We start from the raw sequence: 27,089 nt of genomic DNA, 5'->3' as shown, positions 1-27,089 counted from the left end.
ATATATTTTAAAATGCAATTTATTTCTGTGACCAAAGCTGAATTTTCAGCATCATTACTCCAGTCTTCAGTGTCACATCAGAAATCATTCTATTATGATGATTTGATGCTCAAGAAACATTTATTATTATTACCAATGTTGAAAATAGTTGTGTACAAAAAAAAAATAAAAAATTCAGGATTATTTGTTAAATGCAAATAGAAAGTTCAAAAGAACAGCATTTATCTGAAATAGAAAGCTTTTGTAATGTTATCACTGCCGTTCAAAATTTTGGGGACAGTAAGAGTTTTTTTTTTTTTGAAAGAAAGAAAGAAATTCAATGAATTAATAATTTTATTCAGCAAGGATGCATTAAGTTGATCAAAAGTGACAGTATAGACATTTATTATGTTGAAAAAGCTTTCTATTTCAGTCAAATGCTGTTCTTTTGAACTTTCTATTCATCAAAGAATCCTGAAAAGAAATTGTTCACAACTGCTTTCAACATTCATTAATAATAATAAATGTTTCTTGAGCAGCAAATCAGCATATTAGAATGATTTCTGAAGGATCATGTGACACTGACAACTGAGTAATGATTCTGAAAATTCAGCTTTGGTCACAGGAATGAATTATATATTAAAATAGAAAACTGGTATTTTAAATTGTAACAAATAGTTCACAATATTTGTGTTTTTTCTTTATTTTGGATCAAATAAATGAAGCCTTGGTGAGCAGAAGAGACTTCTTTTAAAACATTAAAACAAATGTAATGATTTTGTCCACCACTGTATTTTCAACATACACTATTTATGCTAAATATTAAAGCAATAAGTGTTCATTTCATGTGCATTTATTTATGTAAAAAAAAAAAAAAATTACGATGGTGAAGGGTCGATGAAGACCGGACCTTTATTATGAAGCGTCAGTGAAGATGACGCACAATTACTGCGCGCTTCGTTTTTGCATACGCATGACGTTCTATGAACGAATAATAGTTTTATCGGGGGAGAAACATTCTTAACAGTTTTTGAATAAGTTTATATAAATTATGGTGATATTTGAAGGCAGTCATTAAAAGTAACGACTTCGATTTAGTAGTGTAATTGTAAATCTAGTTCAAAGACCCCAAGTGCACTCTTTGTAAACATGCGGCTGTACAGTTAGATTTGAGTGAGACATTCAGAAACGCGAGCAGTGATGCTACATGATCCAGCAGGACTTATTAGTGTGCTTGTGTTATAGAAGAGCTGCAATACTGAAGCAGACTTATGCCTTAAAAGAAAGCTAATGTGAGTACATGTCCACACGTCGAAAATTGTGCAGTGTATGACCCAGTAACCTGTAAAAAAGTTGGGGTTTCAGGTTTCATCTTGTCTAAAATGGCATCGGACGACTTGCTTGCGAAGAGGGAAAAAATCCAGAGGGAGATTTTGGCTCTTGAGAGTTCTCTAGGGGCGGACAGCAGCATCTTAGACCTACTGTCATCTGACAGCAACAGTGGTGAGTCACTGTCTCTTAAACATCCCATCACATTAACACAACCATGGTAAGTTACTAGATATGCATCTTACTGGGATTGAGAAACGGCCTATCTTGGAAATAATATAAAATCATATATTGCTGTGTTATATGTTCAATATATAAGTGAATAATTGATTAAACTGATTCACAAAATGTTCTAAATGATTCGGTAGTGGTCTATTGATGAGTTAATGAAGTGATTACCTGGAATGGTCATGGGAATTAATTTGTCAAAAAGTTGGGGGCTGTGTTTTTTACTTGTGCTCTGTGTTAATGTCATATTATGTTTCCATGACAGATGATGAATCTGATGACAGTGGGCCTGTGATTGAAGGATTGGTAAGAATACAGAAAGCTGCCTGGTTAATACAACACACTATAGAAATTAAATGTAATTTTTTTAAATAAAATTTTGTATATGCTTGTAACTACCTCTTGAAGCCTGATGACTTGGAGACAGAGAGGCAGCGGATTCAGAGGGAGATTGAGGAGTTGGAAAATACACTTGGTGCTAATGCAGCACTGGCTGGCGTATTGCAGGGTAAATAATATTTGTATATACAGCTTAAAACAAATGAACCTTCACATTCTCCATGGGCACTTTTGCTGAAATTACCGGTAGTGGGTTGTTGCTTTTATAGATATTTGACACGTAATCTGATTGGTCAGTAGTATTTCATCATAGGGTCTGCTGCTAATCAACCTTTTTTTGTGTGTGAAACAGACAGTGAACATGGAACTGATTCTGTGAGTTACCTTCATACATGCTTTTGCTGCTATTTATTTATTTACATTTTCTCATTTAAAAAAAAAAGCTTATACAATTGTTTTACTTTCATTAGAGTGATGAAGACAGTGACGAGGATGATGATAAGTTGGATCTTCCGCAAAACGTGGAAACTTGCCTGCAAATGAATTTTGTCTATCAGGAGGTGCTGAAAGAGAAACTATCTGAGCTGGAAAAGCTCCTCAAAGAGAATCAACAGCAACAGGTGAACAACAAACATCTGGGCTGTAGTTCATTGAAACTGAGTTTTCATGCTGCTCGATTGCATGAGTTAAATTACACTGTCACTCATTTAAAGCCGACTGTATCTCCACAGAAAGAGATTGAGGCTCAGCTCTCTGGCCCAAGCACGTCTAGCTCCTCCGCACAAGGACTTCCCTCTCAGAAACTCTTTCTTGGATACTTCATGAAGCCTTACTTTAAAGACAAACTCACCAGTCTGGTATGTGATGAAAGTAATACTGGGAATCTGTTTTTTTTTTTTGGTGTCCGTGAAATCATGCACCTTAGTATCGTTTTTTATTTGCCTCCAGGGCCCTCCATCAAATCCAGAAACTAAAGAAAGGCTGAGTCACGGTACCAGACCGATTGATGAGCTGAAAATAAGAAGATGTATGTTTTAAGACATTATGCTTGCTTCTTGTTACTTGGAGATCTTTTATATATATATATAAACATGTAATAATGTCTTTCAGGGGAGGGTTGGCAGAAGACTTTGCTGTCTAACGCAGTCGCCACAGACATTATGAAAAGGATGCTACAACCCAAACTATCCAAGTGAGTTCCAGAAAAAGGAAAAGCAAACCTAAATATCTGGTTATTGTTAGCCTCAATGTATTTTTTTATTGTTTTTTATTACATTTTGAGAGCTTGCAATCATTCTGTGTTTTCATAGGCTGGAGTATTTGAGTGCTAAGATGTCTAGAGTGGACAATGAGGGAAAAGAGGAGTTGAAAAAGCAAATTGAATTCATTGAGCAAGAAATCGCAAAAATAAGGTAAAGACATTTTAAGCACCTCGTCTCAGAGAAGATGTCCTGTAAAGTAGGTTGTACCTACACTTCTATTCAAAAGTTTAAGGTCATATATAGGTATATATAGACTATACATGTATACTGTTACAAAACAAATTAATGCTGTTCTTTTCTTCCTATTCATCAAAGAATCCTGAAAAAAGTATCATGGTTTCCACAAAAATATTAAGCAGCACAACATTAATTATAAGAAGAGTTTTTTTCTTGTGCAGCAAATCATCATATTAGAATGATTTCTGAAGGATCATGTGACACTGAAGACTGATGAAAATGCAGCTTTACCATTATGTGAATACATTTTTAAAAACAATCAAAAACCTTACAGACTTCAAACTTTTGAATGTTAGTGTACTTATTGTGCAATAAAATGTGTAATCAAACTGCATAATATCACCTTAGTACCCTGAAAGATGATCAGCTGGTGGGCGAACAACATGACGATCATGACTGGGAGAAAATATCAAATATTGACGTAAGTTATGCAGTTATTTAATTGACATGCAGCCAAATACATCTTGCACTATCTTCTAACATGCATTTCTCATTTTAAAAGCATGAAAGGACTTGTTTCTGTGTGGTAGTTTGAAGGTTTGAGACAGGCTGACGATTTGAAAAGGTTCTGGCAGAACTTTTTGCACCCCTTCATTAACAAGTCGGTGTGGAAACAGGATGAGATCGATAAACTGAAAGGAATTGTAGAAGAATTCAATTGCTGCCATTGGGACAAAATCGCAAAGGCTCTTGGGGTAAGGATAGAGAAATTCAATCACTTTCTAAATGGCTGCTTATGATAATATGCTGTGTATTGTGGTTTTTAATTTTTTAACATGTTTAACAATGCAACCTACCATTAATTTAATGTCTCTGACATTTATATTTCTTGTTATTTCCATTCCAGACCAACAGAACGGCCTTCATGTGCTTCCAGACTTACCAGCGCTACATTTCGAAGACCTTCAGAAGGAAAGAGTGGACACCGGAAGAAGACCAGATCCTCAAAGACCTTGTTGAAAAAATGAGAATCGGCAACTTTATTCCTTACATGCAGAGTAAGACAGTTGGGTCTTTTTGAGTTCTTGTACTGGATGTGGCTTATTTGTTTCTAAAACAGATCATTCTGAATGTGAAATCAGATTAGATGAGTCACATTCAAGGTAGAATAGGTGATATATAATGTAGATGTAATTTTTCTATAAATAGAAGAAAACCAATAAGGGAACTGTGAGGAATTCATTCACACATGATGTGTTCTTGCATCCACCTGCACTTTTTTTAAATAGTTTATTTTACAATGACATGTTTAATTGATTACTGGTTTACTTTAGTTGTATTTTGGATATATTTGTAATATTTATTATCTCCATAGTGTCATATTTCATGGTGGGCCGTGATGGATCACAGCTGTCATATCGCTGGTCGTCCGTTCTGGATCCCTCTTTAAAGAAAGGTCCCTGGTCCAAAGAGGAGGACCAGGTATGGAACATAATTTAATTTTCTCATTTAATCAGGATTCTTACGTAGTTTGAAAAGTATGGAATTTGATTTGAGTAATTTCCAGGTCTAGAACTGTGCCGGGGGGGGGAAGAAAACTGAGTTTCCAGACTATTGCCTGAATTCAGTTTACTAAAATCTAAAATGTATCGTGGCCAAAGTTTAGTGACCCTTTAGTGATTGTTGAACACGACTGAATGTGTTCAAGGTGCAGATTTTCATTACGCCAAACTGTTTGTAATAGAGACTTTACCATAAGCGAGTCTCTTTTGAACCACACTAAATGCGTGTGCCACCCAAACCAGCAACAGGAGCAAACCATTATCTAAATCAGTTTTACTTTGCTGCTAGGCGATCTTGCAACATCAAACCACATTTACAGTGTCAAACAGATGAGTCAGAGGTTAAGTGTTTTAGGTACTTCATCATGTAAGCACATTTTATCACTTTGAGAAAACCAATGAAAAAAAGAGAAAATGTAAAATATTTATAGATGACTGTAAATAGCCCAATGCTAAAAATAATGCTGTATGATGAACCATTTATGTTAAATATAATGATCTAAAAAGTATGTTTAAAACTGTTTAATAAATTAGAAACACAGGCTTTTGTATCACTGAAGGCACAATGTTTCAGTTTTAATATCTGTTGCAGTCACACATGCATGTCTTTTTGCTGTTCCTTAACCTGGTAAAATCACACACGTTCACTTATTTGACTTACTGCTCTCATATCAGTTGTTGCGGAATGCTGTCGCAAAGTATGGCACCAGAGAATGGGGCAAAATCAGAATAGAAGTGCCAGGCAGGACCGACGGTGCTTGTCGTGACAGGTATGACACATTTCAGAAAAAAGTACATTTATGCTCTGCAACTAATGTTTCAAATAACGTCCGTGAAATCATCTCATTCTCAACTCCTGAATCGAACTTGCTGAATTGACTTGTGCACTAAATGATAGCAATAAATGGTATGGTATAAAATATGTTTAGGTCAACTGGTACATGATATGTAATAAATGTGAATATTTTTCTCACTTAGGTATTTGGATTGTCTTCAGGAGAATGTTAAAAAGGGCCCTTGGAGCAAAGAGGAGGTGGAACTACTAAAACAGAAGGTGGAGAAATATGGTGTTGGTAAGTGATTCCCCTCTTAAATCTTTTTTTTTTTTTTTTTTTTTGCATATTTGATATACACTACCGTTCAAAATTTTGGGGTCTATACAATTTTGTTTTTTAAATACATTAACAAATAAGGCCTTTTACATATGTTCTGGACATGCCCAAGTTTGTATAACTTTTGGAAATTGTTTTTTTATGCATTTTCAGAAATAATACGATTACCAATAGACCCATCTCCTTTTATTGCTATATTCAGTGGTACAGCACAGACCATGCACCTAAGTACCGTAGTTATAATTGTAAAATGTTGGCCTTTTGCACACTACTTGCCAGAAGATTAATATTGTTTAAATAGAAAGACCATATTCTCCCCACTTTTCATAGGAGATCATGCAATATCTTAAACTAGAAAAAAAAAAAGATACTCTTTTCAAAGGGTCTACCCAGAAATGTAATGCAATCTGGCAACCCTTCTTGTCATCTGTTGAAAAATGCAAGTAAGGTGTACAGTCCCAAAATGTGTTTTTTTTTTTTTTTACAATGTAATTGATACTTCATGTCTAATGGCTAGAGAGATGGTTTGTGTTGGGGTTTTGACTGTATATCCTCTATTGGTTTGGATTTTGTGTTTTCTTTCCTTGTATATTACAAAATCTTAAATAAACAGACCTTGTGAAAAAAAAAACATTTACAAATATATTAACTTGAGCACTAAATATGCATATTAGAATGATTTCTGAAGGAACTTGTGACACTGACGACTGAACTAATGATGCTGAAAATTCAGCTTTGTCATCACAAGAAAAGAAAATACATTTTAAAATATATGAAACCAGAAAAAACATTATTTTAAATTGTTCTAATATTGCATAATATTACTGTTTTACTGTATCTTGATCAAATAAATGCAGCCTTGAGATTTCTTTAAAAAATATATACATTTAAAAAAATATATATTTTGAACAGTACTGTATCTAAATAACGAATGACCATTACATCAAGGCCAGTTCAAGATGACTCATCGTGACTAATTTAAATCATGTTTTGTTTTTAAATATATGAATATGGACCAAATCTAACAAAAGTGTGTAAATATGTGTTCAACATTTTGAAATGACTCGTGCAAAGAGAATATTTAAACCAACAGATTTTCAAGCTTTGACCTCACATGTTTAGTGTGAACTAGAGCCCGACCGATATGGATTTTTGGGGGCCGATGCCGATATTAACTCGCAAAGAGCCGATTTATAAGCCGATATTTTGATTTTGAAAATAAACTGGATATTAGACCCATTTCCTATAAACTGCACTTACACAACATTCAATAGCCAAATATCTGCCTGTTCTATGTATGTGGGCTGTATAAACCATTTTCCAGAAGGGATTATGTTAAAAAAAAGCCTTAGATTACAGTCTCAATGACTAAACAATTGCACATCTAAAGTATATATTTTTTAATGATCAAAAAACAGTCTGGTTTTAAACATTTAACACTTTTACTTACTTCCAGTTGAAGCTGGTTTTAACAGTATGTGTCTGTAAATAAATTATAATACTAAAGTTAAAGTAAAAGAGCTATACCAAACAAATTCAATATTCCACAAAACCATGTCAATGAATTGAAAATTAAATTAAAATAAGTTAAATGTATAGCTACATAAAAAATAAATAAATATATAAATTATAAAATAAATTTATTTTATCCCTCGGCAGAGAGGGAGAGAGAGAGCAAGAGACCGCGCGCGTGCCTCATGAAACGCATTTAATATTCTGGTTGACAAACTATACAACGCCAACACTCATGACATGGTTGAAGGCTGTTTCGTCTGTTTTTTGTAATAAAAAAATAAAAAAAGTTAAAAAAAAATTTTAAATATTCATTTATCGGCCATTATAAATGCCGATACCGATAGTTTGGAAAATGCCTAATATCGGCTAATAAAATATCGGCCTGCCGATATATCGGTCGGGCTTTAGTGTGAACATTGCAGCTTTGACACTGGTAGACAAGCTCACAGTGACAAATAGTTATTTTCAATCTAGAGACTGTGTCAGCCTTAAAAAGAGCTCTCTAACCTCTTGTATTGCTTTTTTTTGGCAGACCAAAATGTATCCATACTGTATCCTAAGGACTCAAAATTTTCTTAATCAATTGTGTATCATCATTTTCCAGGCAAGTGGAGTAAGATTGCCTCAGAGATCCCAAACCGGATTGACTGCCAGTGCCTGAACAAGTGGAAATTAATGACAAAACCTGTAAGTTAATTCTTCAGTATGTCTTGCAGCATTCAACAAGAATAAATCTCATGAATATTCATAAACACTGTTGGGGTTTTTTTTTTTTTTTTTAGAGTCAAAATAAAGGCATAAAAAGAGAAATGAAGCAAACAACTGGACAACAAACAGCAAAAAGACGAAAAGTGTTGGGAAGAAAAAGTAAAGTGGAGACGGGAATCTACTCCAGCTCTGAGGATGAACAACCGCTGAAGTATATGGACAGTGATGATGAACAAGATCTTCCCTTAGTCGAAAATGTGGAAATACCACAAAAGCACTATGTACAGCCAGATTTGAAGGAATGGATACCTACGAACACACTGCTTATTCCGCAAGGAACTCTCAGGACAGCGTGGGTCCGTCTTCCCACCGATGAGGAGGAACTACAGGAATCTACTAAAGAATCTGGGTTAGGCCGCATTCGATCAAAGGAGAGCAAGTGTCCAAAAGTCAGAGCCATTTTGGTGCGCAACACCATCCTGAACCGTTTTGGAAACATGGAAAGAACTTATATGGGTATGAATCCTCCTGTTCTGCAGAGCCAGGTAAGATGTTTACTTTCTTCATTCTTTTTTCTTGAAAATCAATGTAGATTTATATGTTCTGCAGTTCTTCTTTGTAAAATGAATTTCTTTTCATGCATGCAGACTGACGATGAGAAGGCCATGATCAAGGTGGCAGGGATTGATATTAGACACTTCATGCAGTGGAAGGGAGCATTGGTAATAAAGACGTGTGGTTAACAGAGATGATGCTAGATGTTACATTTATAGTAAATACCAAAGGCCATTACATTATTAATTTGTGTTTAAAGATAATAGAAAATGGTAACCTTAAAAAAAATAAGTATGATATTGGAAAGACAATATGCTGCCTTAACAGTCTGAAGTCTTAATAATATTATTTAAAGTTACATTTGGAAAATATATTTACAATACTTTTATATTGATTATCAACTTTTTAGAGTCCAGGAAATAAAAAGAAAGTCCAGGGATGTCCTGGAAATAAAAAGAAAAGAAGGCCGGTTCAGGACATGTTCAGCCTTAAAAATGACCTCCTGAAAGCTATAACCCCATGGATTGGTAATGTGATCCTGCCTCCACCAGTGAGAGACAATACATTTTGCGAAGGTACAGACCCTTGTTTCACTTTTGACAAAACACCTGAAAATATGGCCTGCATGGAGTTTGCACAAAATTTTTTATACTTCTTAATCAAACTTGCACTTCTTCTGAAACTACTTGTCAGGCAGATTACTGGATAATGATACCAATAGCTAAAGTGATGTTAAAGCAATGTTTTAGCGACCTCAGATATAATAGAGATATCAAGATATCAATTTCTGATGGAGTTTTGCCCTTTTTTTATGATTGACTACCAAGATATCTCATTATGGAACTAAAATGAGAACCATTTTTATTGAAAGAATTGACTTTAGTGCATTTATTTAGTAGTATTCTAGTCTTCAGATTCCATGTAGGCATATTTATGAGCGAATAGATCAATGCATATATTTTTGTTGTCAGTTATTCATCAATAATCACTTTACAGGTGATATTGTTGGAATAAAAGCAGCCGACATCCCTCTCCAAAAGACATCAGTGCTTTTATTTTTCATCAAAGTAAGCCTAACATCTTTGTCAACATTTATGATGAAATAAATGAAACAAAGATTACAGGGTTTTACATGGTTTTGTGTTATGTCTGAAAACAGGTTTTTCACATAGATGTCATGGGTTGCAGAAATGTCATTGAAATTCAGCAAAAGACAGACATCAAGGTATTTATTTATCAATCCAGCATCTTACATTTATTAGCGTAGTTGTCATACTTTGTTTTAGGGCTGCCTTAGACTAAGTATTTTCTAGTTAGGGGCAGCCCTGCTTTGTTTCTGATATGCTTAAAAATATTCAGTATTTTTTTAAAGAAGTTAATATCTCGAAGATTAGTGTTCTATCAGTGTTGTCAACTGTTCTCTCTTGTGTTATCTTTTTCCAGAACCCTATTGCTATATGTAAGCCGAGAACAGGTATCTCAGTTTTATATTTATCCATTTTAAAGTATTGAAATAAAATACAACATCCAAAGAGCTCCAGTTATTTCTGTCAAAACTTGTAAATGTTAATCTGTCATTCCTATGGTTATATAGATCCTCCTAAAACAGTGTCAATGATGCTTCAGGAAGCAAACCAGAGAGCTGAACTCAAGAAATCAGAAGCTCCTCAACATTCACCTCCCCTGCAGCCAGTTCATCATCTTGACCCTGCACAGTTGCCAGACAGGCAGATGATGCCCCCTGCTTTGATTCATCCCAACAATCTTGTCATTACACAGTCAAACATGCAGGAGGCAGTGCAACCTTTAATGCTTAAAGGACAGAAAATATCACTACTACCTCAGTCACCACCTCAAGCTATATCACCGATTCCTCTATCGCTACTACAACAGACACCGCCAGCACAACCCATCACAATCTTAACGTCCAAATCACCAAGTGTAGAGGACTCAAACAGCGTCCAATCGAAACGCATCCGCAAACCTACTGAGAAGGTCCAAGCCCTAATGGAAGAAGCTAAAGATAAAAGTACAAAAAAAGAGTCACCGAAACAAAAAAAGAGCAAAGACGTTGCTTTTCCGACCATTACATTGCAGGCACAGCCAGTAAACTGGATTCTTACCCCCAACGGTTTAGTACAAGTAACTGGTCCTCTTTCTGCCAATATCCCAAGCAACCAGATGCTGAACGTGCCAAACAATGCCCTGCTAAATAACAGTACTCGTCCATTCAACTTAACCAATTTATACCCATCATCATCATCATCTGCCCTCGTTGTTCCTTCTTCCTCTGTCAATCCTGGCCTTATGAGTTCTTCAGTCTCGTATGCCTCCAGCTTTACTCAAAAGACTTCCTCCTCTATGAACATTAGCCCCAGTGGTAATAATTCATGCATCCAGATGCCTCCTTCAACTACTACTAGTTTAGTATTGAACCAAAGTATGTTATCCCAAGCACCTACCAAAGTAGACCAGAGAGGTTCTCATGTTGAATCTACAAAGAACTCATCAGACTCCTCCTCTGATGAAACCATTGTAAGGCAATGTCAGTCATCTCCATCAACAGGTCCCAGTGCATCTCATGCTGTTTTCAGTATTCTTCCGGTTCCCTTGACTGTGCCAGCTTTGGCTAGTGGACCAACAAATGAAGTGGCAAAGCCTTGTGGTGTTTCTGAAAATGGCTGCTTTCCTGTGAGAACTAGTCAGCTGCCAACTGTCATCCAACAGAAAAGTTTACCCGTCAAAAGATTGAGACCCTTTTCTGCTTCTAGAAGACATTTCCAACGTCTGGCTCCTGCCCCTCAGTTCGTAGCTCCATCATTTCATGTTGTAGCTCCATCACCTCAGTTTGTAGCTCCATCATTTCATTTTGTAGCTCCGTCACCTCATTTTGTAGCTCCATCACTTCGTATTGTAGCTCCATCACCTCATGTCGCATCTCCTTCACCTCGTGTTGCAGCTCCATCAGTAGTACCTCAAATCACAACATCAAATAATCCATTGATCTCTATTCCTGATCTTCCCTCTGATGGTGTGAGCTTCGATCCTCACTTGATATTTCCTGAGCAGTCATCTGAAGTAGATGACTGGATCGATGGAAAAGGTGGAATTCCGTTACCTCATCTAGAGATGTCTTTGCCTTACCTTCCACCGTCTGCCGCCAGTATCAAAACACTGACTTCTTTGCTCAAGGCTAAACAATGTCTGCTTACAACTGCAGTGAAAAGCCTTCCAGTTGAGTATCAAAATGACATAGGAGAAGAAGCTCAAGTAGCTGCCGTCCGCAAAATGATTGCCGAAAGGTTTTCCTCAAATCCAGCGTACCTGCTTTTCAAGGCTCGTTTCTTGTCGTGCTTTACCTTACCAGCTCTTCTGGCCACCATAAACCCATCTGAGAATGAGAAATGTCAGTCATCCACAGATAACAATGCTGATGATGATGATGATGATGATGATGAGGTCTTGCAGTTACTACAGAGGGGGAAAAAAGTTCACCCACCAGCTGCAGTAAGTTGCGCTTAGCATTGAAGCAACCTTTGTTTGATTTGTTTTTTTGCTAATGTATTTTTCTCTTTCAGAAGATTGAGCTTAACATAAATGAAAACGAAGCATCAGCAAAACAGTTCTCAGGAATCATTACTTAAAGGCAAAGGAATTGACGTCAAGTTACATAGGATTCATCAGTTGTTCAATATCCATACCATGCGATTGTGCACAGTGCTAATAGTTTCAGATTCTGTTGAATCTGACTTTTTATCCGTTTAAGGGACCACTGTTATGTGTTCTTAGCACTGATTTATTTTACTCCATACACATTTGTTTGCGTCCTGGCAATTTTCTTGGGGGGGGGGGAAAGACGCTGAATTTGCACTGACCTGTTGTTAAATTATTCTTAAATTATTTTATACTTTTGTTTTGTTGCTGTTATTGTTTCTTGAATAAATGATGTAGAGTTGTGAAATGTCTTGTCATTTGTCTTTGTATTATAAGCATTTATAATTGTTATGCTATTTTTATATTATGTGATCATAATGTTTTACTTTATGTACATTTATAATATATTACAAAACGGCTAGTTCCAGTCCTTCATTCTCATTGGTTGAGCTGCGTTCGAAGCCGCTGTGGCTGCATTACATTAGCATTACTGCACAACTGCCGTTTGTGATTCTGGTTGCTGTAAAAAAAAAGGTTGCTGCATGTGTCGCTTAGCAACTTATTTTGAACTACATTGCTTGGCGGAGGAATACATGTGTGAATAACGTTATATTTTTGATGCTGGTGTTTATTTTTATGAATAAAATGTATATTTTTATGGAGTAACCGTTTTATAAAAGTAATAAGCCATTAGGCCTCATAATAATAATTGCTTATAATAAAGCAATTAGCCTATTGCTTTAATAAATGTTTTGGTATGTTCAAAACCACTTTATAAATGTATGGTATTTCTAGTTTTTTTTTTAAGGGATCATGAATGGATAAATACAATTTTCATTGATCTTTTGACATAAAAGAGGTCATTGCACTATAAAAACATCCTGTAAATTTCAGACCTTAAAACGTCCTTGTTAGTCTAAAAAAAAAATTCTCTTTTATTGAATCTATCTAGAATCAAATCAACGCCTACTTCTACATCATTGCATCTTTGGCCCCAACCACTGGTGCGTTAAAGGGATAGTTCACCCAAAAATGAAAACTCTGTCATCATTTACTCACCCTCAAGTTGTTTCAAACCTGTATGAGTTTCTTTCTTCTGTTGAACACAAAAGAAGATATTTTGAAGAATGTTGGTGACAAGACAGTTGATGGACCCCATTGACTTCCATAGTAGGAAAAAAAGATACTATGGAAGTCAATGGGGTCCATCAACTCTCTGGTCACCAACATTCTTCAAAATATCTTCTTTTGTGTTCAACAGAAGAAGAAAACTCATACAGGTTTGAAACAACTTGAGGGTGAGTAAATGATGACAGAGTTTTCATTTTTTGGCGAACGTACTCGGTTACTAACGTAACCTCGGTTCTCTCTAGGAGAGGGAACGAGTACTGCGTCGAAAGAACGCTACGGGAAAGATATTTCTTTGTCGAGATTGAAGCCTAAAAATTAATCCTTAATTTTGTAAATATTGTAAAACGCTTTTCTGTAGCATACAACCTTAGGCGGAGCAATATCGCTCACCCATTGGCTGCTCCGCCAGAAAAGCACAGCCTATGCGAGGCCAGAGCTTCGCGCCCTTCTGCGTCATCTCCCGCCGAAACAGGCGTGGCCTAGGCCTATAAATACGAGCATAGCTGTCTAACACACTGATTTTCGCCACGAAAGCGACGCAGCGTGGGCACGCACGGCATGAGACGCAGTACTCGTTCCCTCTCCTAGAGAGAACCGAGGTTACGTTAGTAACCGAGTACGTTCTCTTACGTAGAGTTCTCTCGTACTGCGTCGAAAGAACGCTACGGGAACCCCATGTAACCCGCCGTGCGTGCTCTTGGACCGACACAGACACCTAAGGGCGCGCGCGCCCTGGCATACAAGTGCCTACCCCAAGAAGTATAGGGAGAGCGGCTAAAAATAGCATCATCCCTTTAAGTAGTGCCTCTAAGGGCATAATAACATATATATGAAATATTATATATATATGAGGGGCAATAGCATGCTCATGGGACACATTGTCAGTGAGTGATGCTTAAACATTGAAGTGACCTGGGCCGCAACGCGGGGCAGGAACACTAAACATAGTCTTCTAGACCGAGAGCAGTTTAGCCTGCAACGCAGGAACCTCTAGGTTATAGAACCGTATAAATGTAGACGGGGAGGCCCAGCCTGCCGCCATACAGATATCTTGTAACGAGATTCCGCTATACCAAGCCCACGAAGAGGCCATGCCTCTCGTAGAATGTGCTCTGATGCCCAGGGGGCATTCCAAACCTCTAGATGCGTAGGCTAGCGCAATGGCATCCACTACCCATCGAGATAGACTCTGTTTCGTCGCGGCTCGCCCTTTAGAGCGCCCACTGAACGAAACAAAGAGCTGCTCCGTCTGTCGAAAAACAGCGGAGCGGGACACATAAGCTCTTAATGCCCTGACCGGGCAAAGGGAGCTATTTCCGTCCTCCGAGGCCGGCAGGGCCGACAGGGAGATGACCTGAGCCCTGAACGGTGTGTTGAGGGACTTAGGTACGTACCCATGCTTCGGTTTCAACACGACTACAGAGTCGTTTGGCCCGAACTCCATACAAGAAGCTCTAACTGAGAGCGCTTGCAAATCCCTCACACGCTTCACTGAAGCGAGAGCCAAAAGAAACACGGTCTTGAAAGACAGGTGTTTCATGTCAACTGAGTGAATAGGCTCGAAAGGGGCCCCTTTCATAGCGTTCAACACTGTAGAAAGGTCCCAAACGGGGACTGAAGGAGGCCTTGGAGGGTTTAACCTCCTGGCTCCTCTAAGGAAACGGACCACCAGGTCGTTTCTGCCCAGTGAATGGCCAAGCGTTGGATTAACGAACGCTGATATGGCAGCCACATAGACTTTGAGCGTGGATGGGGTTCTTCCCCTATCCAATAGTTCTTGGAGGAAGGAGAGAATCTCCGTTTCCCCGCACTGAAGTGGTGACAGACCTTGGTCTGAACACCAACCAGAAAACACCGACCATTTGGAAGCGTAGAGCCGTCTAGTAGACGGAGCCCTAGCCTGTTCGATCGTGTCTAACACTCCCTTTGGGAGGTTAGCGGGTACCCGTTTATGGCCCATACGTGTAGGGACCAGAGCTCCGGGCGAGGATGCAAAATCGAGCCCTTGGCCTGCGAGAGGAGGTCTCTCCTCACTGGAATCGGCCACGGGGCAGTACTCTTCAGTCGCATCAAAATTGGGAACCAGGGTTGATTCGTCCAGTATAGAGCGACTAGTAGCACCGAGCATCCGCTTTCCTCGATACGCTCCAGCACTTGAGGCAGGAGTGAGACAGGAGGAAAGGCATAGAGCGGACGGCGGGGCCAGACACTGGCCAGCGCGTTCGTGCTCTTCGAAGAATTCTGGGCAGTGAGTGTTTTCCTGGTTTGCAAACAGGTCTATTTCCGCTCTGCCGAACGTTTTCCACAGCAGACGCACTGTCTGCGTGTGTAGGGACCACTCTCCTGTAGGAATGTTGTTCCGTGAGAGTCTGTCTGGGCCTACATTCAAGTGGCCTGGCACATGCATTGCTCTCAGCGAGCGCAGGTTGTGCTGGGCCCATACCAGTATGCGTTCCGCTAACCTGAATAGGTTTCGGGATCTCACGCCACCCTGGCGGTTTATGTAGGCTACTACCGACATGTTGTCCGAAAGGACCAGGACGTGGTGCCCTTTTATCCGGGGACAAAAACGCCTCAGCGCAAAGTCCACCGCCATCATTTCCAGGCAGTTTATGTGCGGTAGTTTGGCTCGTTCTGCCCACTGGCCAAAGAACGGTCTGCCGTCAAGCAGTGCTCCCCAGCCTGAGGTGGACGCGTCCGTGGACACCACCTTCAGGCTCGAGGAAGTCCCCAGGCTTACACCTGACCGGTACCAGTCTGACGCTCTCCATGGTGTCAGGGCTGAAATGCATTCCTGAGTGACCTTGAGGCGATAGCGACCGTGCAACCATGCTCGGCGCGGAACGCGCGCTTTCAACCAGAACTGCAGTGGGCGCATGCGCAGCAGGCCCAACTGCAGTACCGTTGAGGCTGAGGCCATGAGGCCTAGCATTTTCTGAAATCTCTTGAGCGGCACTATATGGCCGCTGCGGAAGGATTTCGCCATTTGCAGGGTGTTTTGCCTGCGCTGTGATGACAGCTGTGCTGTCATAGATAGCGAGTTCAGATCCAGTCCTAAAAAGGAGATCCTTTGACTGGGAAACAGTGAACTTTTCTCCCAATTGACTCTCAGACCTAAGCACTCGAGGTGATCGAGTATTAGTGTCTTGTGGTGAGCGAGTTCTGAAGGCGATTGAGCCAGAATCAGCCAATCGTCCAAATAGTTCAGAATTTGAACGCCTCGGAGTCTCAGGGGTGCCAGCGCCGCGTCCATGCACACTGTAAATGTACGAGGTGCTAGAGACAGGCCGAATGGCAGGACTGTGTACTGATATGCCCGGCCCTCGAAGGCGAATCTCAAAAATCGCCTGTGACGTGACGCAATTTGTATGTGAAAATACGCGTCTTTCAGATCTATCGCCATAAACCAGTCTCCTCTGCGAATCTGCGCGAGGATTTTTCTGGTCGTGAGCATTCTGAACTTTCGCTTTGTTAGCGCTTTGTTCAGACGCCTTAGATCTAAAATGGGTCTGAGACCCCCGTCTTTCTTCGGTACCAAGAAATATCTGAGCTCCTTCGCTCTGAGCTTGAGATAAAGGCTCTATGGCCCCTTTGCTCAATAGCTTCGCTATTTCGGCTCGAAGTAGATGTGCTACTTCTGTTTTTACCGTGGTTTCGACTTTCTCCGTGAAACGGGGAGGGCGTCGATGAAATTGCAGCGAATAGCCTCTTTTATAGTCTCTAGCACCCATTCTGAGACCCCGGGAAGTCTTTCCCATGCATCTGCACGTGTGACTAGGGGTTGAATGTAATCTGGGCCCTGGTCGCGAAATGGCGGCGACACGAGAGCAACCGTGTGCTGTAACATGGACGCCGTGGCGTCTGAGGCGGGGGGGCATGCTTAACACAGTGTGCATCCCGCGCGCGCTCGACTCTCTGAGTTGAGAGAGAGAGCGCGCGGGGCGAGCCCCGTAGGGCTCGTTATATTTGTGAATAAATGTGGGCGCGTGGTAGCGGGCACATTTATAACACCGGGAATACCGTGTTTGTGAACTGACTGACCGTTCGTTGGTTTCGTTTTTTACAGAAACCGCGGAACGTGCAGTGTGTAGTGGTTGTGGGCACTGGACAGTGGGCACGCTCACTACATGTAAAGCACAATCGACTTTATGTGTGCAGACCCTGTGTTGTACGGGGCTGTGCTTGCACGGGTTGAAAAACCGGGCTCTGGTCGCGAAATGGCGGCGACACGAGAGCAGTCGTGTGCTGTAACATGGGCGCCATTTCAGCGTATGCGGGGGGCGCGCTTAATCGAGCGGGCAGCCCGCGCGCGCGCTCAGCTCTCTCAGCTGAGAGAGAGAGCGCGTGCGGTGCGAGCCCCGTACGGCTCGACATGTTTGAGAATAAATGTGGGTGCCTGAACGTGGGTACATTTATAGCACTGGGGAGTACTGTCTATTAGAACTGACTGACCGTGCATCGGTTTCGTTTCAAAGAAACCGTGTGACATGTAGCCTGTAGTGATTGTGGGCACTTGAAAGCGGGCACGCTCACTACATATGATGCACAATCGACATAAATCGATTTAATGTGTGCAAGCCCTGTATTGTGTAGGGCTGTGCTTGTGTGTACGAATGGGCACTGGGTCGTGGGCATTACGGATACACACATTACACCATCGGCCGTGGCCGGGACACCAGAAAATACATTTTCAGATTTACCTGGGGCGTCGTGAAAACGGCGTTTGTGTGCAGGCAAACGGGCATTGATGCCGATTTGGTGACTGCAAAATACACTGGCACGGTCGCGTATGTTGGGACTGTGCGAGCGAGACATTTTAGTGAAATCCGGCCGCGGCGGGATTTTAACACTGTAGCTTTCCTCGAAGCAGAAGTGCGCATCCTGGCTGAAAACGGGGCTTTCCGGGACTCCGCGATTTCTTCGTGAATTCAGGAAGAAAAAGGCGCGGATCGTGAGGACGGTAACGTACGTTCCTCTACAGAAAAACAGCCATCCAGCCGGTAAGCGCATCGATGCTGGTCTTTCTCCGTCGACGCTCACGAGCGGCGGGGGAGGGGAGATCCTCGGAGCTCGCCCATCCCTCGCTACCCGAAAGCGAGGAGAGAACAGCCGTCGTCCTCCACTGACGCGGCTTCACCTTCCTCGTCCATGACGGACGCGGCGGCACACAGCGGCCCTTGTCCGTCGGTCAGAGAGTCCAGCGAAGCGGGCGGAGAAGCTGGCGGCAGCAGCGGCGAGCACCTCGTGGTGGAGGGAGGTTCCGGGCTCCGCTAAGCACGGCGCTTTTCACGGCGCGGCACTACAGCGGGCGGAAAGATGCAGCTTCAGTAAATGAACGCCAGGCGAGTCCGCAGAGTCACCGTAGGCATCAAATCACAGTGATGGCAGCCGCCATCGACGAGAGCTGAAGCTGCGTGATCCTCACAGGCAGGAAACACAAGCACGTGGTCCCCGACGCTGAGCGGGGCTCTACACGAGCCACAGGAGGTGCGAGGCATCTTGAAAAAGACGCTCGGCTCTTTTAGTGGTGGAAAAACTGTGTGACGCGACGGCGAACACACACACAAAACACACACACAATGTAAAGGATATTCCACGCCGGAGAAGCGCAGCAGGGAACGGCGGCTGAAGGCGGCGGCTTCAGAGAAGGGCTCGTCCTGCTGAAGTGCTTGTTCCAAACGGCTGTGGCGGCTCGAATCCAATCCAACGATGCGTGCAGCTTCGTGAATTTTAGAAAATCAGTGTGTTAGACAGCTATGCTCGTATTTATAGGCCTAGGCCACGCCTGTTTCGGCGGGAGATGACGCAGAAGGGCGCGAAGCACCCTCATTGGTCAGCGTCTCTGGCCTCGCATAGGCTGTGCTTTTCTGGCGGAGCAGCCAATGGGTGAGCGATATTGCTCCGCCTAAGGTTGTATGCTACAGAAAAGCGTTTTACAATATTTACAAAATTAAGGATTAATTTTTAGGATTCAATCTCGACAAAGAAATATCTTTCCCGTAGCGTTCTTTCGACGCAGTACGAGAGAACTCTACGTAAGAGAACTATCCCTTTAAGGGAGATACAGAGAGCTGCAATGCATTTCGGCGCAGGCTTTGCCAACAGACTTTTACTGCAAGATATGGACCCGAAAGTAATGCCACAACATAAGTAGCCATGTTAATTCTAATCCCTGATCTGTGATCACTGATTTTTGATATGATTAGTGTAGAGACAAACTTCTTACTTTGTCTCAAAATCGTTTATTGCTGTTTCTGCATCAGTATCCTGACTAAACAATCAACTTTACATTCTTTCTATAGGTAGTTTAAAAATAATCTGTTACTTAAATTGCGATTAAAGAACCCTATACCTTTACAATCACTGGAGCTGTCAATCACACAGCGCGAGTTTACTATCAATGACGACTCGCATTATAAAAAACTCCCATTATAATCAATAACTATAAAATGCACAAGGAATCTCTTATTTACATCATGTTTGAACTGTTAGTTATGTTAAAAACATTCGTGTGAGAAATCGAGTTGCAATGACGAGATCACTGCATTCATGCGCTCAATAGACATGTCTGTCTTCGGCTATGCTCATCACTGCAACCTTTCATGCCACATGAGTTTATCTAAATCAGCTCTTTTCGCGATTAATCTTGACAGCTGTAGTAAAAACGTAGTAAAAGATTTCGATAGAGTTCCACATGTAATACTTATTTAATATGCAAAGATGTTAGCCAATCATAGCAGTGGGTGTTTACATTCAAGTCTCACAGCAGACACGCCCCTTCCAACCGAGCGTTCAAATCAAAGGCTAAAATCATGGAAGAATATGGCCTTTTATTTCTAAATTATTACCATTTTTGCTGTAAAAATCATCCTACCATTATAACCTCAGGAAATTTTATCAAAAAAAAAAGAAATTTAGTTCATGACCCCTTTAAGGTCTATGCAGTAGTTTTCTCATTAAAAAAAGGTTTTGTTTTTTTAAAACTGCCAAAAGAATGATAGTTTTGAAAAATATGTTTGTTCATGTACACTCACATGAGATAAACTCCTGTCATATCAAAAGTTTATCACCTGATAAACTCTGCTGTTGTTTACTCCCCTTATTGCAACCAAATATGAGCCCGTATAAAGGGACAGAAACCATGAAGAAAAAAATATCTGGCAAAATACTTTTGTTCTTGCAAATGTTTTCACCATGTCCCTTTAGGGGCTCCGTTGTACAGTGTATTGCAACACATTTTTTTAAATTGTGAAATAGAGGGAAATAAAAAGACTGCACTGACAACTGGAAAAGGGGAACTGCTGCCACCAAAGTGCTCACTGAACTTCATTTCCTTTTTTTAGTTTACACACCAGCCAAATGTGTAATGTGTCTTTGACCTTACAGCTTGCGATCAAACAACTCTTAAACAAGCCAACAGAGAGCTAGTGTCAGTCATGTCTGATGGCGCAGGAGTTTTGGAGGTGGAAGAAGACGATGAGTGCTGGGCACGGCTGGAAGACTACAGAATGCTTCTCATCAAGACCATTGAGCCCTCAAGGATAACACCTTATCTGAGACAGTGTAAGGTGCTGAGCAGCGAGGACGAGGAACAGATCTACAATGACCCCAGTCTGGTTATCAGACGCCGAAAAGTTGGTAAGAGGTGTCAGACCACCTAAAGTTTAACTGGTAGGATTTCAGATATTAAATATGCTACAAATTTAGTTGAAAAGGATATTTACTGTGAAATTCAAAGCTATCTTATTTTCTAAGCATATATTCTTATATTAACACCCCAGGTATCTAGATATTTATATGGACTTCAGGAATTAGTATATTTTTATTCACTTGTAGGGGTGCTGCTGGACTTATTACAAAGAACTGGCCTCAAAGGATATGAGGCATTTTTAGAGAGTTTGGAGCTGGACTACCCAGATGTGTACCGCAAAATCACTGGCAAAGAGCCTGCTAGGGTCTTCTCTGTACTAATTGGTAAGTTGTACATTTTTCATTTATTAATTTATTATACAACTTTTCATATGCCATGTAAAAAAAAAAAAAAAAAAAGACATAGTCACATCTTTTATGCAAAAGGATAATTGCTCAGATCACTGCTATCATCATAAACCAAAGGAGAATAGGTTTAAATATTGCCAGGATTTTTCTCTAAAGATACTCCAAAGGGTTCTTAAAGAGGGTATATAAACCATATAATTTCTATTTGCTTATATTTACATTACATTTTTTATCATGAACTAATTTCTATCTGAAGATCTTTTAAGCTTTTAATGCAAGAGTCATGTTAATCCGAACATCAGCACGGTTGTGATTTACCATTGGCACTTGTATTGCCACAAAAAAATATTCTGACCAACAGCACAATTGCAAGTGTGATCTAAATTCAACCATTGCGCATCTTCAAGCAACACACGGAGGGCCAGGACTTCCTGCCTGAATGAATCACTGTTTTGAAGAAATCCATTGATTGATTCAATGACTCACAAGAGTCACTTGTCGCCACCTACTGGTGGTGTTACAATGTAAACTGCAGAAAGAGTCACTGAAAATACCCCACCTCGAATGCTGACAGTCTGTCTGGAAAATACCGTTTTGTCTATGGAAAATACAGATGCAGATGATACACAAAAATATAGCCTACAGTAAAAAGTCCCCATGCTGTTGGAACATCGCTCGGTCAATCAAATTTGATACCGACACTAACTGTTTAAAATGCAGTAATGTTCTAAATGTAATTGAATACAAGTGTTAGAGGAAAATACTAGCTTTTTATCCAGGAGTGATGCTAGACACCTTGATCCTTGATTGTCATGATGGGCTTGTAAAAAAAAAATCTGATTTATATAACTCTCTCTGTCCACCCAGACACTGCCGGCGAATGTGGCCTCACTCAGTTCCTCATGAGCGAGGTGTCTCGCCTTCAGAAGCTCGCACAGGGTGAACGGAAGGCGCGACTCGAAACGTCTGCGCAGGCGGCGGAGCAGCTGGACACCATCCGCCAGCTGCAGCTGCGGGACAGCGAGCTTCACAAACAGCAGGAGCGTGTGCAGCGCATCCGAGAGGAGCGTGAGCGCATATGCGAGGAAGCGCGTAAACTGAAAGACGAGAATTACCGACTGATGCACGATCTGACCCGACTGAGCGAGGAGAAGAACTGCGCTCTCATGTGTAACAGAGACCTCCAACTCGAGGTGATCAGTCATTCCACCGGGATTCAGGAAACAGGAACATGTCCGGTCATAGTAGCTCACCACAAAATGTATAGAGATAGACTAAATGTAACGCACTTGTTTATTTGTAGGCTATTTATGGTTCTAACTGTAATGTTGATGTTGGGGGAAGGGCAAAGATGAAGAAAGTAGCCTATTAGATTAGATTAAATATAATTGTATTATCTTTCCTCTTTGTTTTTGTAACTTGATCTTTTTTCTTGTCTTTTCTCTCTTTGTATTTATTTCCCCCCTTTTTGGTCCTTCCTATAAGATTGAGAAATTGAAACACAACCTAATGAATGCAGAAAGTAACTCAAAGATCCAACGGAAAAAGACAATAACTTTGAAAAATGCCATGGAGCAGAGGCCAAGTCCAGAGATGATCTGGCAGCTGCAGAGAGAAAATGATCTTCTTACAGCTCGTATACAAGAGCTTGATAGTGCTTCCACGGTAAGTCAGCCAGCCTCACTTATCAGACTACACTAATCAAGATATGATTGACTACTACCACACACACAATTCATTCACACAGGTCAAAACTCTGGAGCATGAAAAGCTTGATTCACAGTCATTGGAGGATTTAAAGCAATTAAATCAGGCACAATATCAGGAGCTGGTGAATGATCTCTACAATCTAAAGAGAAATCTACATGACGCAGAAGAGTTGCGTGATAAGGTAAACTGGAAAGAAGTGCATTCTACTTTAATGTTTTCATTATGCTTTTCATATTATAAAAATACTTTTTTTGTTTTTCCTTTTAAATGTAAGTATCGAGAAGAGAAGGATGAGTTGGAACTGAGGTGCACAATGCTAAGAAAGGACTCCAAAATGTATCGTGATCGAATGGAAGACATTCTGAAGCAGCTGGAAGAGGTCATCAAAGAAAGAGACAAGGTATAATCAAACCTTTATCTTTCCATGACAGAGCATATCAAGACCGTGTTGTACTGTCTGGCCTACACTGGCAACACTGTAGCTGTTTCCCACAATCTGCACCGGAAATTAGAGGGTGTCACAGGTGGCACCAAATTAATAATTAATATCAACACAAGGAAGTGTAATAAAATGAATATTATTAACAAAAAGATAGACAAGAGTAACTAACCACTACTAAAATGAATACCATTAATGATAAGGAAATAAAGTAAATAAGATTGCTAAATCCAGATGATTGAGCTTAGTGTTACTATGGCAGTTACACATATCTTATGGTTATCTGTACTAATAAGGTGAAGAACCTTACTCTGACTTATAAACTGAAACTGAAACAAATAAACTGATTGATTATTACTGGCACCAGCTATACAAAATCTAATGCAAATTAGAGAATAATATACTCATTAGTAATTTAATACTAATGCCAAGGTGTCTGGAAAGAGGTTGGGTAAAGTTATATTTAAGTTATGATGAGTCCGGTGACAGCGATGTTTTCCAATGGTTGTGCTGGGCCGCGCTGCAGTTGGAAGAAACGAGTTGGATTCTGTTTAAACAGCCTTAAACTTGAAGTGCTGCGGATGCTGATGGTCCTCGTCTGGAACACGTAGAACCTTCTAGTTGAATGTTCTGAAGTCTGTGCAGAAGATTCGGACTGACTCTGGGACATGCAGATGGAGGATCCCTGAAGTTGGTGCAGAAGGTCCTGAAAATGGGGGAGCCCAAGCTTGACCGTGGTTGATGTTTCGGTTTCTGTTTCCAAACTCTCTGAAATTCCCTTCTTGCAGAACTTTCTTGCTTCTCTTTTTAGAGCTTCATAGTATTTTCCAACATAACGCAACAAGAGTTTGAGAGTTTATTTTAGCAACAACCACAACAATTTACTACTACAGCGTTTTTGTTTCCTGAGCAGGAGGGATTTGCAAATCGTCACCTTTCCAATCTAGCAATTCCAGATTAACCTAGGCCATGTGCTGAACACATCGACTCTCAGTTTTCATTGTCCACTGAAACTCAATCACTGAATGGAAACTTTTCCACAAATACGTGGAAAGGCGTTGCCTGGTGTTCACTATAATGTTATATCTACCTTTTTTTTAACAAAAATAAACTTCATTTCTTACCATATTTTAATGTATTGTTGGAATTATAACAGTATTTAAAACTTTTTAGTAGTGCAAAGTATAGTTTCACCGTCTTCTGCACATACACGGAAAATAGCTAAATAAGTTGTAGAATAACATGGATTTTTTTTGGTCATTTTAGTTTATATGAAGGCCATTATCTACGGTATTCAATTTTATTAAATGTATCTGTTCTATGCATTTCATTAACTGCTACAATTGTATGGCACTGCCCATTTGATAGGCTATTTGTACAAGAGAGGAGTACCATTTGGAGAACTCAAAAAATCTCCAAGACAAGGACCAGTACCGCAAACAGATCCGGGAGATGGGAGAACGTTATGATGAACTTCAAGTGCAGTTGTTTCGAACTCAAGGAGATGTTCTTGCTCTTCAAGCAAAACTTCGCAAACAGAAAAACCCAATTCAAGTGGTATGTATGCTTGAAAACCGTTACATGTTTGAATGGAACAGATGAAACATACATTAGTTTGTTTTTTGTCACTCTGATGTGAGCTCATTGTCTATATGCACAAAATGTATGACCACTGGGTTACAGTTTAGTGAATAGTAAGCTGATTATGATTTGTTTTATTGCTTAGAACTCAGAAGAAAGCTCTTTGCTCAGTTCATTTGAGGTAATTTTGAATAGCTTTCTCTATAACTGATATAAATGCAAAAACCCTTCAGAATTCACTGCAGATATAAAGAATATATTATATTAGTCATCATCAACAGGGTTGTTTACTTTTTATCCACAGCTGAAAAGTCAAACTAGCGAAGAGGAGGCCAGGGAAAGGGGTGAAAAGGGTAACATTCTCATGTCATTCGCATCAGATCTCATGCTCAAAAATAGATTGTTCTCATTTGTTAAGCATTGTTCCTTTTTTCTCACACAGATATGAGTGAAGAATCACAGAGCCAAACATCTGGCGAGTACAATGTAGGTTGCCTTTGTTGTGCAATGTTTATTCATACAATGAAAGTGGCTTTATTTTTTTAAATTGCATTTTTCATTCTTGCAGTTGTGTCTGTTTTCCGAGAGGATGTTCTCTGAAGAAGACGCATCAGGTAACCGCAAAACCGGAAAATGCAACTTCCATTACAGAAGGTTTGTTTTTTTATTCTTGCATAACCACAATTTAACCATTTAATTTAACCATTAAAGGTAGGGTTGGCAATTTCGGAGAGGCTAGCAATAGCAAGCTAGCTTTGAAATTATGAGATCCCACCATCTCTTCAAAGCCACGCCTTCTCCAAAACACATGAACGCACACAGCCAGAGCAGCAAAGCGTCACGAGAAACGGCGTTAAAATTACCTCATGTCTCAAAGCACATAACATTACAATAATAATGAGTGTAAACAACTTACAGACCTCTTACATTCGGACTGAATGCAATGATTGGACGAAAAAAATGTGGTCCTAAGACTTCCAGAGGCGATATATGTAAAAAGAAAAAAAGATTTTTCAATTGCCTACCCTACCTTTAAAGCAGAGTTACTGAGAGAAGTAACTACTGTGTTTCAGATCTTAATTAAACTGAGTGATTTGTTCTTAAGCAATACTCCTAATGTGGTCTTGTACAGGAAGCGTGCTTTAAGAACCAGAAAAATCACAGACAAAGAGAATGTGCCGTGCATCCTGGACAACACCACCGGGAGTGATACAGATGGGATGTGACACGCAGCTTTGGACAAGATGAAGAATTGTGACCTTCTTTGAAAGCATATTGAAATACAATTTAATCACAATACATCATTGTTCTGCATCCAGTGACTCATAAAACCTGATTAATATTATATCAATATAATAGTTTTTACTATCAAAGTATGTCCAGTCTATTGTTATGACTTATGAGTCTGATCTGCCACTGTACAATCTGTTTTCTATTCATATAATATAATAATATTTTTATGTATGTATTTTTTCTTGAGCAATAACAGTTTAAATGTTTGAATTGTTGCCAAGATGTGTATGTGTAGAAACTGACTTTTTGATACACTGAAAAATATTTACTGAACCAAAAAGCAATATTACCCTCAGTCTCCTATTTATGGGCATGAATTGTACTATATGAACCTATTTGCATATGTGTGATATTATTATTTTCATAAACTTTCTTTGTGAAATGATTATGACATTTTAAAAATAAAAATAAATCCAGTAGCTAGGTAGGATGACTATTATGTATTTCAAACTTTGTTTTGTTATCAATGGCAAACAAAAACGGCTAATTACTGTGCGAAAATTTAACGGCCTATGGT

The 27,089-nt window shown here is 40.0% G+C and overlaps 2 protein-coding genes across 5 annotated transcripts; both read left to right on the top strand.

Annotated features, from left to right (window-relative positions):
• The first annotated feature begins 906 nt into the window (after positions 1-906).
• Positions 907-12,844, top strand: snapc4 (small nuclear RNA activating complex, polypeptide 4). Of its 2 annotated transcripts, XR_013796964.1 has the most exons (26): positions 907-1,271; positions 1,345-1,482; positions 1,802-1,842; positions 1,945-2,044; positions 2,228-2,250; positions 2,346-2,495; positions 2,607-2,732; positions 2,824-2,902; positions 2,986-3,067; positions 3,186-3,287; positions 3,723-3,795; positions 3,905-4,069; positions 4,222-4,372; positions 4,690-4,796; positions 5,552-5,646; positions 5,855-5,949; positions 8,108-8,190; positions 8,286-8,756; positions 8,859-8,933; positions 9,176-9,341; positions 9,763-9,833; positions 9,926-9,991; positions 10,210-10,240; positions 10,361-11,598; positions 11,642-12,273; positions 12,345-12,724. XR_013796964.1 is itself a non-coding variant. In XM_079608062.1 (25 exons), exons 2-25 carry the CDS (start codon positions 1,362-1,364, stop codon positions 12,408-12,410), a joined length of 4,452 nt encoding a protein of 1,483 aa, XP_079464188.1. In that variant the 5' UTR covers positions 907-1,271; positions 1,345-1,361; the 3' UTR covers positions 12,411-12,844. The 2 variants fall into 2 exon arrangements, 1 of the variants encoding a protein (XP_079464188.1); XM_079608062.1 differs by having other exon boundaries at positions 10,361-12,273; positions 12,345-12,844.
• Positions 12,845-20,827: 7,983 nt separating this feature from the next.
• card9 (caspase recruitment domain family, member 9) lies at positions 20,828-27,019 on the top strand. 3 transcript variants are annotated; one of them, XM_079608431.1, is made up of 12 exons: positions 20,828-21,189; positions 21,388-21,525; positions 22,417-22,742; positions 23,035-23,214; positions 23,297-23,440; positions 23,534-23,659; positions 25,067-25,255; positions 25,425-25,460; positions 25,584-25,632; positions 25,722-25,765; positions 25,848-25,933; positions 26,412-27,019. In XM_079608431.1, the coding sequence occupies exons 1-12, from the start codon at positions 20,988-20,990 to the stop codon at positions 26,503-26,505; spliced, it is 1,614 nt and encodes a 537-aa protein (XP_079464557.1). In that variant the 5' UTR covers positions 20,828-20,987; the 3' UTR covers positions 26,506-27,019. The 3 variants fall into 3 exon arrangements, with proteins under 3 accessions (XP_079464557.1, XP_079464559.1, XP_079464558.1); XM_079608433.1 differs by having other exon boundaries at positions 20,874-21,189; positions 25,848-25,893; XM_079608432.1 differs by lacking the exon at positions 25,425-25,460 and having other exon boundaries at positions 20,881-21,189.
• The last annotated feature ends 70 nt before the right edge of the window (positions 27,020-27,089 follow it).

This window comes from Phoxinus phoxinus (assembly GCF_949152265.1).
Source record: "Phoxinus phoxinus genome assembly, chromosome: 3".
NCBI lineage: Eukaryota > Metazoa > Chordata > Actinopteri > Cypriniformes > Leuciscidae > Phoxinus > Phoxinus phoxinus.
This window is presented reverse-complemented; position numbering and strand designations above follow the sequence as displayed.

Bases quoted from the DNA above. Each gene is read 5' to 3' on its own strand.
- snapc4 (XM_079608062.1), top strand. From the start codon at position 1,362: ATGGCATCGGACGACTTGCTTGCGAAGAGGGAAAAAATCCAGAGGGAG. The intron at 1,843-1,944 runs GTAAGAATACAG...TACCTCTTGAAG, and splicing joins GGCCTGTGATTGAAGGATTG to CCTGATGACTTGGAGACAGA. The intron at 8,934-9,175 runs GTAATAAAGACG...TCAACTTTTTAG, and splicing joins TGCAGTGGAAGGGAGCATTG to AGTCCAGGAAATAAAAAGAA.
- card9 (XM_079608431.1), top strand. From the start codon at position 20,988: ATGTCTGATGGCGCAGGAGTTTTGGAGGTGGAAGAAGACGATGAGTGC. The intron at 25,633-25,721 runs GTAACATTCTCA...TTTCTCACACAG, and splicing joins CAGGGAAAGGGGTGAAAAGG to ATATGAGTGAAGAATCACAG. The intron at 25,934-26,411 runs GTTTGTTTTTTT...GGTCTTGTACAG, and splicing joins TGCAACTTCCATTACAGAAG to GAAGCGTGCTTTAAGAACCA.